Consider the following 13,522-nt stretch of genomic DNA (forward strand, 5'->3'; position numbering starts at 1 on the left):
ACCAGAAGGTCTTTTAACCTAGATGCCATTAACAGACACACCCCTAGACTGTGCCCACCTCTTGGGCCACCTTGGGAACCTAAGTCATTCTTTCCACTGGTAAAATTACAAAATTGCGTGGTACTTCAGTCACTTAGGCCTGTCATATAAGGCATTTCAATAGCATGCATAGGGCTAGAGGGTTAGATGCTCATTTTCTGAGAGCCTTTGAGGACAAAACACATGGAGGCTGGACATGTATAGGCAACTCAACTCCATCACCCTAGCCTGAGAAAGACAGTCTCGTGAACTCTATACCCTATCTTAAGCAGAAGAAAGATGCTGTCACATGACTTCATTTCCTAACCTCTTTCATTTCCATATTTTTTCTCACTCAAAATCAATTTATTTTAAAGGTGTCATTGTACCATAGAAATATTACTATCCTAGAAACAGAATATTCAGGTTGAGAATCAAAAAAATGTGCTGGAGAAGTTACTTATGCCCCTTAGACTGCTATCTTCATAGTAAAATGGGGCCATCTAAGAATTATTGTAAAAAAATAATAATAATTAAAAGGATACTGGTAAACATGTGTCACATTGGGAGTTCTCTGTGAATTACAGTGACTGCCAGTCCCTGATCCAAGCAGGACAGACCATTATGACAAAGGCTACATTTTGTGATCCCATTTTTTATTTTAATTTTATTAATTTATTCAGATTACAGCTCAATTGTTATCCCATCACTTGTATCCTCCTGTTCCTCCCTCCCTCCCACTTTCACCCTATTCCTATTTTTAATTTGCATATTCACTTTACATCCCATTCATAGCCCCTCCATCCTCTTCTCTCAATCTCTCCCTCTCATTCACTTCCCCATCCCCCTTCCCCTTGCTCTCAGAAAAGGGGACCCCCTCCTAATCTATCCCAGCATATCAAGGTGCATATGGACTGAGCATCTCCTCATACACTGAGGCCAGGCAAAGCAGTCTGGTTAAGGCGAAGTGATCGGAAGCAGGCAACAGGTCCATGCCATAGACAAGCACCTGCTCAACTTACTAGGAGACCCACATGAAGATCAAATTGCCCGGTGATTTCATATGTGCCTAGGTCCCGTCCATGCCCGCTCTTTGGCTGGTGCTTCCATCTCTGTAAGTCCGTCTATTGGTCTAAGTTAGTTGTCTCTGTTAGTCTTCTTGCGGCATTCTTGTTGCCTCCGAGTCCTTCTGTCCTTCCCTCTCATTCTTCCACAGGACTCCCTGAGCTCTCCCTGAACACTGCAGGACTTCGTGTTCAAACTTGTGGAACAGCACCAAGGCCATGGTGCACGCACAGGGATTTCAGGCAGTCCATTCTGCCTACAGTTCCCGGGGGGGGGGGTTGCCACAGGTAGACTTTCTTAGTAATAAAGGTCATCTTTTAAACAAGTAAGATGGACATCTTTCTCTTAAAGTTTCTCCTATCATCTGGCTTAATAAGACCTCTATTTCCAGAATGGAAGAACAGCCATGGCACATAATGGTGGAGAGTTCTTTTGCCCAATTTGACCACACATCATTAAAAGGGAAAGCATGGCTCTTTTAGACTTAACTCTGAGATTTATATTCAGCTAAGAGTGGTACAACACTGATTCTACCACAGTCATTTAGCAACGCTCTGTAAAAGTTTATTTTGCATATATATGCTTAATTATAGACTTTGCACATTATACATTTATATATACATATTATACATAGGATTATAGTTGCACTTTAATGTATATCTTACTTTATGAATAATTTAAGGAAGTTGAAGCTGTTTACCTTAAGTGCTAATTTGAGAATCACATTCCCCTCTTGTGTGTGGGAGCCATGGCAATTCTAGCCTGCTTGCTTCTTCCCAGACATTAGGATTTTACTTCTGGTGCTGGGGATTCTCACAGACTCCTTTGGCTGCCTCTACCCGGCTGCTGCCTGCAGACCCAGAAGTAGTTCTAAGCCATCTCTCTTTTGCAGAGCCTCTGCATATGACAAGCCTGTTAGGGAGGGGCTCATCCACTGCAGATCTCTGTGTCAGGCAGTAGCCATCCTCCGTCCCTCTCCCTGGTGTGTGTTACACACTGGTTTAGGGTTTCAGTTTTTGTAACAATTTATAATGATTGACGATGGTTCCCACAAGCTGCCTCTGACAGCATCTAGATAGAGCTGGATGTGTGAGTGCGTTCCTTTCCCTTTCCCATTCCAGAGAAATGGAAATGCTCCACGCTGGGCACAGTGTCTGATTTAGCCTCGATACTACATGCTCATGGATTTTATTTTCTTCCATTATGCAGGATCCATCTCAGTTTTTGTCTGTGAGTTCTTTCCTTTCCTGAAATTGATGAGCAGTTGAAGCCATGTGTTGTCCATTTTTCTTGTCACATGCCTGTGTGCATGTGTGTGTGTGTGTGTGTGTGTGTGTGTGTGTGTGTGTGTGTGTGTGTGTATACTCATGTATACTATATTTTTCTACCCTTCTATTTCCTCTCAAGCTAGGCAAGGGTCTGAGAATGCACCAGCTGGCATTCTGGTGACTGTGCTCATGGCAATGTGTTCAATTTCTTTAAAGGGCCACCTGCTTTATCCAACTGTTATTTAACTTATTCTTATGTTTCATTTTATCCTTAGTTCTAACCCCTCTGCCTCTGTCTGTGGGTTTAGCATGGATTTCTGTCTGTGCAGGATAGCCTTTCATGGTGACACAGGATTCTTCTTGACGTCTATGTGGTTGCTTTTTTCTCCTCCCTCTCCTCATGTTCTGTTCATGCCACCGCCTCATGCATCTACCCTAGCTACCCTCTCCAAATTTGCAGATCGCCCATGCACAGATGATCTCTTTAACCCTGTCCTTACCTTTCTTTTTCACTTTAGATGTATTTATTTTATGTGTTTGAGTGTTTTACTTAAGTGTGTACACTATGTATGTTCCCGGCGCCCTCATAGGTCACTTGGATCTGGAGTTATGGATAGTTGTGAGCCATTTGGTTGGATCGAGAAGCAAATTTGAGTCATCTGCACGGGCAACAATTGCTTTTAACTGCTGAGCCCTTAACTTTCCAGCCCTTGTCTTACTTTTAGAGATGCTAAAGTTAGTGCACCTTGCAAAAGCAGTATTAGTCATTATTTCTTTAACAATACTCCCTAAGACTATAAACTCTTTGAATGCAATAATTGCCTTTTCAGTTTGTTCTGGTATGTAGTGATGCTCAGTAACCACTTATCAGAAAAACAAATAATACATTCAAGACCTGCCTCCAATGAAGCTCTCTGTCTTTGTCTCCATGACTACCACTGACTATCTATGTCTCAGGTCTCAGGATGCAGTGGTTGTTACATACAGAGCTGAGTCAAGCAGTGGACTCAGCTGGGCAGGTTTCTTTCATCATTATACATTGACTCCAGGATCTTGCTTCTGTCATCTGGCCATAAACTGCAGCCCGCATCTGAGTGATGCAGAAGTTATACCGAGACATATTTTGGACACCTAGAGTTATGTTGAAAGTAGAAGAAAACTGAGAACTAGGTTTAGAGTGAGGCAGAAGGTGATTGGTACCTTGGCAAGCTGCTTGTTAGCTAGTTGCCAGGTCTTAGGTGGAGCATTTATCCTGTACTGAGTAATTTCATCATCTGTCATTCTTGTAAAATAGAAAGCTGATGTATGCTGATGAACATAGGACATGTCGCATTTGACACTTATAGAGGTCACACTAAGCAGTGGTGACAATTATTAAAGAGTCTCTTGTAATGGCTCTGAAAATTTATTCCCACCTGAAGAAGTAAACTGCATTGTTACAACTCTGTGGCTTTTTGGTAAATTCTTGGCAAGAGGATATTTACACAGTTGCCAACAGTTTAGCCTTAGCCTTTGCTGAGGAGAGTGGGAATGTCCATAGTGTCTCAAATCCTGAATAGAGGGCCCCACTTCAAAGAATGGGTGGAACAAAAGTTGTCCCTCTCTGTCTTTGGGTGGTGGTATAGTTCTTGGATCAAAGCATTCCTCAAAAAATTTCCCAAATGGCCCTTTTATGGATAAGAATGCAGAGAATGATAGATGGGAGATTTTTTTTTTCATCTTTGCATTCCATAGGGCAGCCCACTGAGCACTCAGACAAAATGAGATGGTGGTAAGGAATGATGAACTGAAGGGAAAATGTTCTCCCTGTCTCTTCATAGAATCAGTGGGTCTACCCGAGTGATGGATGCTAGATGTCCACATCCAGGAGGAGGCAGTCTGGACACCACACGGGGACCCAGCTCACTTGCCCAGTGTAGGGAGCTTGGTTTCTTCAAGTGGAAGTAGCTGAGATTTCTTATTTGTTTAAGCCTTATTGCCTTGCATTTGATGTTTTTCTGTTTTGAGGTAGGGTCACTATGTAACTCAGTTCATCCTAGAACTCATGGTCCCCCTATCTGAGCCTCTCAAATGCTCTTATTGCAAGGCTGTGCTACCTCTCCCAACTAAATGTTACTTTCTGTTGGCGTAGGCATTGGCTGAGTAAAATACTTGTCTCAGTTCTGCTGAGTGTTATCATTTTTCTTGTTGCTTGGAAATGGATTAGGAGAGTCTTGCTCGGGCACCAGACCATTGCTACACACACTTGCCTGGTGACAAGACCAAAACCAAAGAGCCTCTAGATAGCATTCATGTAGCTTCCTGGATTCCATGTGGCAGGAACCATTGGAATATTGAATATTTTCAGTTAAGCATTAGTTTATTCTAGAAATTTGTTCTTGTTTAAATCTTACATTAACATTACACCACAAACAACATTTTTACTCCTTTTTTTTGTAGGCAAAACATTTGTGTCACATTCCCAATAAACACCACACACACACACACACACACACACACACACACACACACTCACACGTATCAAGACAAAAGTTTTTAGCTAGTAAATATATTACATTCTGCTCCAATATATTCTATTATAAATCTAGTAAATTTAAAAACCTATAAAATTGATTTAAAAACCTACCACCTGGTCACAGACTGAAGTTTACAAAAACAATGGACCTAGGCAATCTAGCAGCTTTTGTTTTCTAAGGTAAATATTCTCCCCCTTGTCCTCTGCCAAAGTCCCACTACCTTCTTTTTTTTTTTTTTTAAACAGTCTATTACTTTATTCAGTTTGGTCCTCTGAGCCACATTGCTTTATTCTTTTTTTTCTTTTTTTATTAATTTATTCATATTACATCTCAGTTGTTAGCCCATCCCATGTATCCTCCCATTCCTCCTTTCCTCCCACTTCCCCCCTACTCCCCTCCCCTCCCCTATGTCTGTGTCTAAGGGAGACCTCCTCCCCCTGTATATGCTCATAGAGTATCAAGTCTCTCCTTGGTGACCTATTATCTTTCCTCTGAGTGCCACCAGGATCTCCATCCAAGGGACATGTTCAAATATGGAGCACCAGAGTTTGTGTGAAAGTTAGATAGCTGCCTTATTCATAATAGCCAGAACTTGGAAACAACCTACGTGTCCCTCAATAGAAGAATGGATAAAGAAACTGTGGGACATTTACACTGTGGAATACTATTCAGCTATTAAAAACAAGGAATTTCCAAAATTTGTGGACAAATGGGTTGAACTAGAAATTGTCATAATGAGTGAGTTCACACAGAAGCAAAAAGAGCTAAATGGTATATACTCCCTTATATCAAGACACTAGCCCAAGGTGTACATACCCATGAAAAACTGTACCTACCAGGATAGTGGGTAATAGGGGAGGTCATCCCATTGAGACTTTAGGCATGAGAAGCCTGGGAGAAAGAGGAAATAGAAGGATCCAGCGGGTCTTGGAAAACTACAGGCAAGTCTGGGCCCTGGGGTCCTCTGCAAACTATGGCAACAGCCAAGGAAAAAATAGGCAGTAAACCTCGAACCCCTACCCAGACTAGCCGATGGACAGGACATTCTCCACTGGTGAGTGGAGAAGGAGATCTAACTTTCCCACTACCTTCTTGACTGCACATTCTCTCACCTCTCCAGGGTCTCTTCCTTTGGGGTTGATGGTTTTTTGTGCTAATCCTTTGCTCTGCTTTTGGTTGGATTTTCTTGAGGATATTATCCGTTCCCATGGTTACAAATGATTGTTGCTATTGTAGAAATTAGTAAATAAATATTTTCATGTTCAAATGCCCTCCAGGATTGTAGATGGATACTTGCATCAGTGTTCTGGCCAGTTTCATGGAGTTAATCTTGAACTCCGCATGTCCTAAATGAGTGGCATTATTTTCTCTAAGATCTTACTTCCTGTCTTAGTCAGTTAGTGGCTTTCTTATCCTTAGATTTACCCAGCCTAAATATTTCAAGTAGTCACTCAGCTCTTTTCTTTCTTTTATATTTTGTAACTCTGTTTTCTGAATAATAATGTTCATCTGACATTATACTTTTTAGTTAAAAACAAATGAACGATGCCTCATTTTGTAAAAAATTGAATTTGACTTTGGACTGATCCATCCATTACATTTTTTGTTTTATCAACTGTTTACCTTTATTCTAGTGTTAAATATATTTTATACATTTATTTGAACACAATCACTGTATAACACATATATAATATTTTTAATTTTTTAATGTTTATTTTCACTTCTAAAGATTTTATTTTATTTTTTGGCATATACATTTATATTATTACATGTAAATAAAAATTACATACAGCAAAAAGAACCATGAAACAATCAGGGATTATATGAATATTATAATCATGGTGTTTTGGTAAGTTTCATTCCTTCTCAAGTCTCTGATGAGGTTGAAGACCAGATATTTCAGTCTCACAATTAACCTTAGCTGTTTAAGGGTTAAGATGTTTTTATGTCTAGGTAGATATTTTAAGTTGACAGAGATGAGATATGATAGGTATTGGATTCTCATTCAGAATTTTAGAATCACCAAGGTAGGAAAGATATTTTCTACAAGGTTGCCAAATATAATTAGACTTTTTTTATACTACTAGACTTTGGCCTTAACCATGACTGCCATCTGTTGCTCTTTAAAGCCACAGATCTTCCCTGGTGCCTCAGGAGTCAGCTTCAATTTGATTGCAGCACAGGCCATGTCATACAATGTCACCATTGAGATGATGCTTATTTGTTGTATCATCATACCATTTGGTACTATCTAAAGAATTATGACCTGCTGTCATCTTTAATGTCACTGTCAACAACTAGAGAATGACCAAGCCCACACTGATCCATCACCAGCCCACTTATGAACATGTTTTAATGTGCACATGAGGACTTGCTAACACAGGATTCTGATTCATCAGGTCAAGGAACAGCCTTCAGATTTGACATTTCTGGTCAACTCAACACATATGAGGTTGTTGGTAAAGACTCTAAGTTTCCTTTGGGCCATCCTTTCTCCTCACCTCTACTCTGCCCCCTGAACCTATTGTCTTGTTTCTTGTCCCGTAGTGAATATTCTCTTCAGATCAGTCATACCCTGTCGCATGTCCCTGTAGACTTGTCCGGTGATCTGGACTAAATTAAGTGCCTTTCTTGAATATTCCTGATCTTTTCCTGATTTACACACTGGTTCTTCTCTTCTAACTTGTTTTGGCTTTTCTGTCTTGCTAGGTAATGTTCTTTGCTGTGTCATGCAACAAGAAGGCATTACCTAATAAGAGGAACATGCTTTGCCCATGCTCTTAAGATTTACCAGACTCCAACACAATGAACTAAATAAGCCTGTGCACTTTTAGCTTACCAAGTCTTTTGTACTTTATTCTTATAACAGAAAGTAGATGAAGATACCTACCAAGGAAAACACTGGGTTAGAGAACACCTCAACATGAATTTTTGGAGGAATTCTGTTTGTTCTTTTTGAGAATAGAGATATTACATATGATTCTAGAAATTTATGCTTACTACCAAGCAGTGATATGTTCCCATCACCTCTGAAGATTGGGGAAATGGGCAGAGGGATTAGATTGCCCCTCCTAGGTCACACACATACATGCAAATAGACCTGCAAACCAAGGCAGGAGTCTTTTCTTCCTACCTTCATACAGAATCTTTAATCGGCCAACTCCTTACCTCACAGTGCTCTTTGCAGTATGTTGCCTAATACTGAAAACAGGGTCAGCAGTATTAAGAAGACAAAGGAATCAGAAAAAAGTTAAGAGTAAATAAAACAGAAACAACACACTTGAGATATAACTGTATCTCCTAACCTCCAGGATTCCTATGAGAGCAAAAGGCTCCTAGCTCTCAGTGTAAACTCACAGCGGAGACAGTCACTTGACTCAATGAAACCAGCATGGGAACCTTAGAAGATAGTGAGCAGATTCCACTGAGAAACTCCCCATTCATCCCTCATCACCATCTTTTTCCCCCAACTGAATTTTGGCTTCTGCAACCCTACTCTTCTAGTTCCATGGGGATTGACACAATCCAGCCTCTACAATAGACAGAACCTACGTTGTGATGGGACAAGAACACAATCAGCAGGTGTGGAAGTAGCTCAGTATCTACAGGAAAGAGGAGAACAGCCAAATTCACTTCATGGGTGCAGATGAGGAAAGAAGGAAAGTATTCGAGACAGGAAAGGATTGAGAATGATCCAGCAAGGCACCTGCCCTACTGGATCACCAGCCAGGTCTCTAGGAATCACTTTGACACATCCTTTAAATCCATTATTAATACTCTTCAGTGTGCATAAGAGGATTTGTTAGAATAGGATTCTAACTCAAGAGGCGAGGGGTAGCATGAAGATTCCACATTTCTCTTTAGGTCCCAGCAAATGAGTGGTTGCAGGTAGAGACGGACACACTGAGTAACAAGGCCAACAAAACCTCAGCTGCCATTTTGGGAGCCTACCCTTGTTATCTCATGTGAATTCAATCTTGCTTTCCCCAAAGCCTCACATCAAAATACCGTGGATAAATGGATTAAGACCCCCCAAAAATAAGCTTTGGGGGATACACTCAAAGGATAGTATCCAGTAGGCATCTCTGGTTGCCCTCCCCCTCCCCATAAAGTATGTTCAATCCCACAGCTTTCTCTAACCCTGGAGCCACCCAGGAAAGCCTGTGCACATTCTTGGCATTCCTATGACCGCCCCAACCCACTCCCCTGGATGCATCTAGCAGGTGGCATACTCTTCATCTTCCTTCACCTGCAATCCTTAACCCCAGCCCTGCACCCCCAAACATCCCCACCACCACCACCACCACAGCCAGGTGCGACTTCTTCTGGCTTTGTCCTCAGATGCTGTTCATCTCTTGCCCGGGAGCTTCAGTTCGCAAGTAAACCTGCTATTTTTATAATTTTAATCTGCCTTCTCTTGGCTTATTCCTCAACTGAGATAACCCATCAGACAGCAGCGGAGCTTTGTGTACTCTCAGATTTCAGGGACAAACTGAAGGGTCACTAGGAAGTGCAGCAAGAGGTGCTTTTACTCTCCTGTATGTTGTTTTACTGCAGAGGTTGCGAAATTCTGTTGGAGGAAGCAAATGTGGTTGGAGGAAAGTCTCTAGTAAGGGTCTTCCATCCTAAGGAAACAGCTTCTCTTCCCAGTGTGTGTGTGTGTGTGTGTGTGTGTGTGTGTGTGTGTGTGTGTGTGTTCCAGTGTGTCTCTAGAGGCATGAGTGGTTCAGGAAGTTAGCACTGAACTGCTGTGTTCAGGGTGCCTCCTCACCAGCTCCCTCCCAATCACCCTCTGGACTCTGGAGTCTCCTCATGTTTTTGGGTACCAATCTAGAAACTGAGCAGCTCCCTGGCTCTTAGGGACAGCAGTTAACAGAGAAGAATGCTATGCAAAGAAATTGATGGGAGGTGGGAAGCAACATGGGGGAGGGAGGATGTTTTCAGCAGCATAGGAGACCTCTGAGACCCATTTGGAAGATAGACACCTCACTTAATGTGATTTCTACATTTATGCCTTTTTAATGGTCAGTGGAGATCAATAGAATGCCTTCTCTGTGGTTAATAATGAGTCTGATAGGTGGCATCGATGAACACGCTACCTGTGGGATCCGTGGGTTAACAAAAAAAGACCATTGAACACTAACTTTCACTTTTCTTTCTTTCCCCCAGGGCAGCCACTGAAGTTTTGGCAGCATTGCTGAAATCCAGTAAGCATCTCTCTCTCTTTTTTTAAAAAAAGATTTATTTATCTATTACTATGTACACAGTGCTCTGCCTGCATGTACACCTGTAGGCCAGAAGAGGGTGTCAGATTCCATTACCGATGGTTATGAGCCACCATGTGGCTGCTGGGACTTGAACTCGGGACCTCTGGAATAGCAGTTAGTGCTCTTAACCTTTGAGCCATCTCTCCAGTTCCCACCAGTAAGCATCTCTTTAAAGGAGGGGTTGTCTCTTCCCGTCCTTATCTTTGAGGTAGATATTCATTTGTTCTATGGCTCCCTTCTGGCCTGTGAAGAAAATAGAGAGACCTGTCCCAAATCTGTTGGCAAAAGAAGGGACTATGATGACTCTAGGAAAGAGAGTGGATATATCTCCCTCCATGTGGACATGTCCACTTAAAAATCTACAATCCTTAGTGTTGATTGTCAAGTGGACAGAGTCCAGAATCACCTGGGAGGATGGTCTCTTGGCACGCATGTGAGGAATTAACATGACTGAATTAATTGAGGTGGGGAGATCTGGTCAAAGTGGATGCCACCATTTCATGGTAAGCCTCCTTTATTTGTTGCTCTCTGCTTCTTGGTTCTGTGTGTAACATGGCCAGCTACGTCAAGCTCCTGGTGCCTTGGTTTTTCTGCCGTGATGAACTGTACCCTGAGCTATGAGCCAAGATCAGTCTTTTCTCCCTTGAGTTGCTTTTGTTAGAGTATTTTATCACAGCAACAAGAAAAGTAGCTAAGACAATGACAATTGCCCCTATAAGGGAAGTAAGTTGTGGATTGTAGCCTTGGGGACTCCTCAATTCCATCTGACAGAGGAAGCAACCGTTAAACATTCTAGAATATATCCCAGCCTGTGGGACTGTCCAGTGGAACAAAAGGCTATGAATGGGTAGGTAGCAGATGCTTGCATTTGCTTTTCAATGTTGTCTATGACTCTATACACTTGGACAGGTAGGGTGTTGGGAATTACTTGGGCAATGTAGATGTTGCTAAGTTTTTTTCTTTTATTAAAAAGTTCTTTCTTTCCTAGACTATGAGAGTGATTGCAAAAAAAAAATAGCTTGGAGGTTCTGAATTATTGTGAGGATTTTTTTTTGCCTTATAGCCTTAGCCTAATTACATTGGGAGTCAATTTCACGTGTGCAATATAATAGACGGCATGATGCACTTGGGAGTGAAGTCTTGGCTTAATGTTTTTATTCCTCCCTTCCTTACTGCTTCGTCTGTTTTAATTTGGCACCTTGGAAACCAACTTCTTCAGTGGTGATATTTGTTTCTCTATAGGGAGCCCGGGGCCTGTGGGTACTAGGTGAACTTTAATAAAACTTATAAATAAATAAATAAAAATAAAAACAGTTTCTCCACCAACCATCTCTCTCTGTCAACCCGAAGCATGGAGGAAAGAGTCACAGTGCATGGTGTTTCCTTTTACAGACTGAAGAAGAAAACAAAGCTTGATTTAGTTGATTGGAACTTCATACAGAATTGATGTCTGTCCACAAACACAGCTTTAAAACACGGGGTAGGCAGAAGGCAGTGAAATCAGACTAGAAAGGGAAGAGAGGCAGGCCTTGGAGTTCTTAAGACAGGAGGATGTTACTTGTGGGTTTTGGAGAGGAGCTGTTGGCTCTTCAGAGTTGAATTATTGTAGGTTTAACCCCTTGATTCTCATTATGGCACATGGTGCCATTGTCTACTCAAGCTCTTGGTGTTGGATGGAGGATGAGGAATGTGAAGGAAGCTCACTGGGCTGCCAGGGAGGATCATGCTTTGGGACAGTAGCTTTCTCCCGAGTCCTCCCAGCCTAGCTTTGGCAATGGAAAGCTTGACACTCTCTGGGAAGGGAACCCTGAGAACTAAGGAAGGGCATCTCACCTCCAACATACTTGAAGTCAAGTAAGCTCTCATAAAATGCATCTAATGGTGTGGGGGGGAAAATCTGAAAGTGGTCTCGTGTTCCTCAGCTCTAGTGATAAGGGTCATAGGATCTTGGCCTAGAAGACCATAATATATATAAATAGGAATGGACTAAGTCACACACTGTTTGCCTGGGGTTCCGCGCACTGGCCAAGCTGAGTAAGCTGAGCCTAGAGTGGTAGAGGGTTCAGCTCTGAGTTTTCTAACTTATATTCTTTTTTAGGGAAGTGATTCCCAGCCTTCCTAATACCATGGCCCTTTAATACAGTTCCTCAAGTTGTGATGGCTCTGAACCACAAAATTATTTCATTGCTACTTGACAATTGTAATTTTGCCACCGTTAAGAATCGAAATGTAAATATCTGATATGTGACCCTCATGAAAGGGTCAATTGACACCCTCCGCCCCCCAAAGTCGCAACCCTCAGGTGGAGATCCACTGTTTTAGAGACTGACTCTGACTTGCCTCCTGTGTAGAATCTTCCTTGGACCACTTGGTCAGGTGCCCCTGATTTCTCTTCCCGTATGGTTTCCTACCTCAGCGCGCTGACTTCATTGAACTAATATTTATTTTTCTTCTCTCAGAAGGAGCTTTTAAGGGACAAAGGTCATCTCTATTCATCTGCGTGTTTCTTGTATCAGTACGACATGGCTGAAAGTACATATTTGTTGATTACAGTTAAATGATTGATTTGTGATATTTACCCACATGAAATAGCAGGATTGCTCCCTATAACCTAAATCTAACAATCCATTTTTAGAACCAGTGGTCTTTACATTTGTAGTTCTAATCTCTGTTTACTTTACTAATAGACTATTAGGCAACTGAAATCCTGCTGTCTTCTTCATATAAAGCAGGCTTTACCGTCCCATTAGGGAGATATATGGGGCTGTCTTCTAATGCTGCTGGAGCTGTCCATATGGGTCTTTGCCTGGGTCTTTTGTTATTTATATCACAAAACAGTTGGGTCAGAGGCTCTCTAATATTCTTTCTCCCACTGAATACACAACCTTCATTTATATCAGGACCTCTCATCCTTGGCACCATTGGCATTTTGAATTGGGTAATTCTTGTTGGGATCTGTTCTATGCATTGTGGAATATTTAGTGACACCCCAGATCTCTATGGACTAGCACCTGGCATTGTGCTTATATATGATAACTCACCCCATTCTATGGAAATCAAACCTTTTTCTTTCTTTCTTTCTTTCTTTCTTTCTTTCTTTCTTTCTTTCTTTCTTTCTTTCTTTCTTTCTTTCTTTCTTGAACCACCAATATGTATTTGGGTACACACATGAGCTAAAATCCACCCAACATTTCAAAAGATCCTTCCCAAGATACCCATTTCTTGACAGTTCATAAACATTTTCATGTTTCAAAACTGATCTAAGATTCTCCAGCATCAAGCATCACCCATATGCATTTAAAAGCAGTGTTTATAACAGAGAAGGAAGATCATCATTACAAACATTCACAAAATCCTTGGAAGGGAACCCTGCTGGGAAAGATCTTGG

General features: G+C 41.6%; 1 protein-coding gene across 2 annotated transcripts in view; it reads left to right on the forward strand.

The window, feature by feature from the left end:
• The window catches only part of AGBL1 (AGBL carboxypeptidase 1), an 880,118-nt gene that overhangs the window by 109,355 nt on the left and 757,241 nt on the right, over positions 1-13,522 (forward strand). For both annotated transcript variants that reach the window (XM_084772153.1, XM_084772154.1), the window contains exon 6: positions 10,037-10,074. In XM_084772153.1, the coding sequence (XP_084628279.1) occupies positions 10,037-10,074 (38 nt within the window). The remainder of the gene's footprint in view (positions 1-10,036; positions 10,075-13,522) is intronic.

The sequence above is a fragment of the Acomys minous genome (genome assembly GCF_964271855.1).
Source record: "Acomys minous genome assembly, chromosome: 2".
Taxonomy (NCBI): Eukaryota; Metazoa; Chordata; class Mammalia; order Rodentia; family Muridae; genus Acomys; species Acomys minous.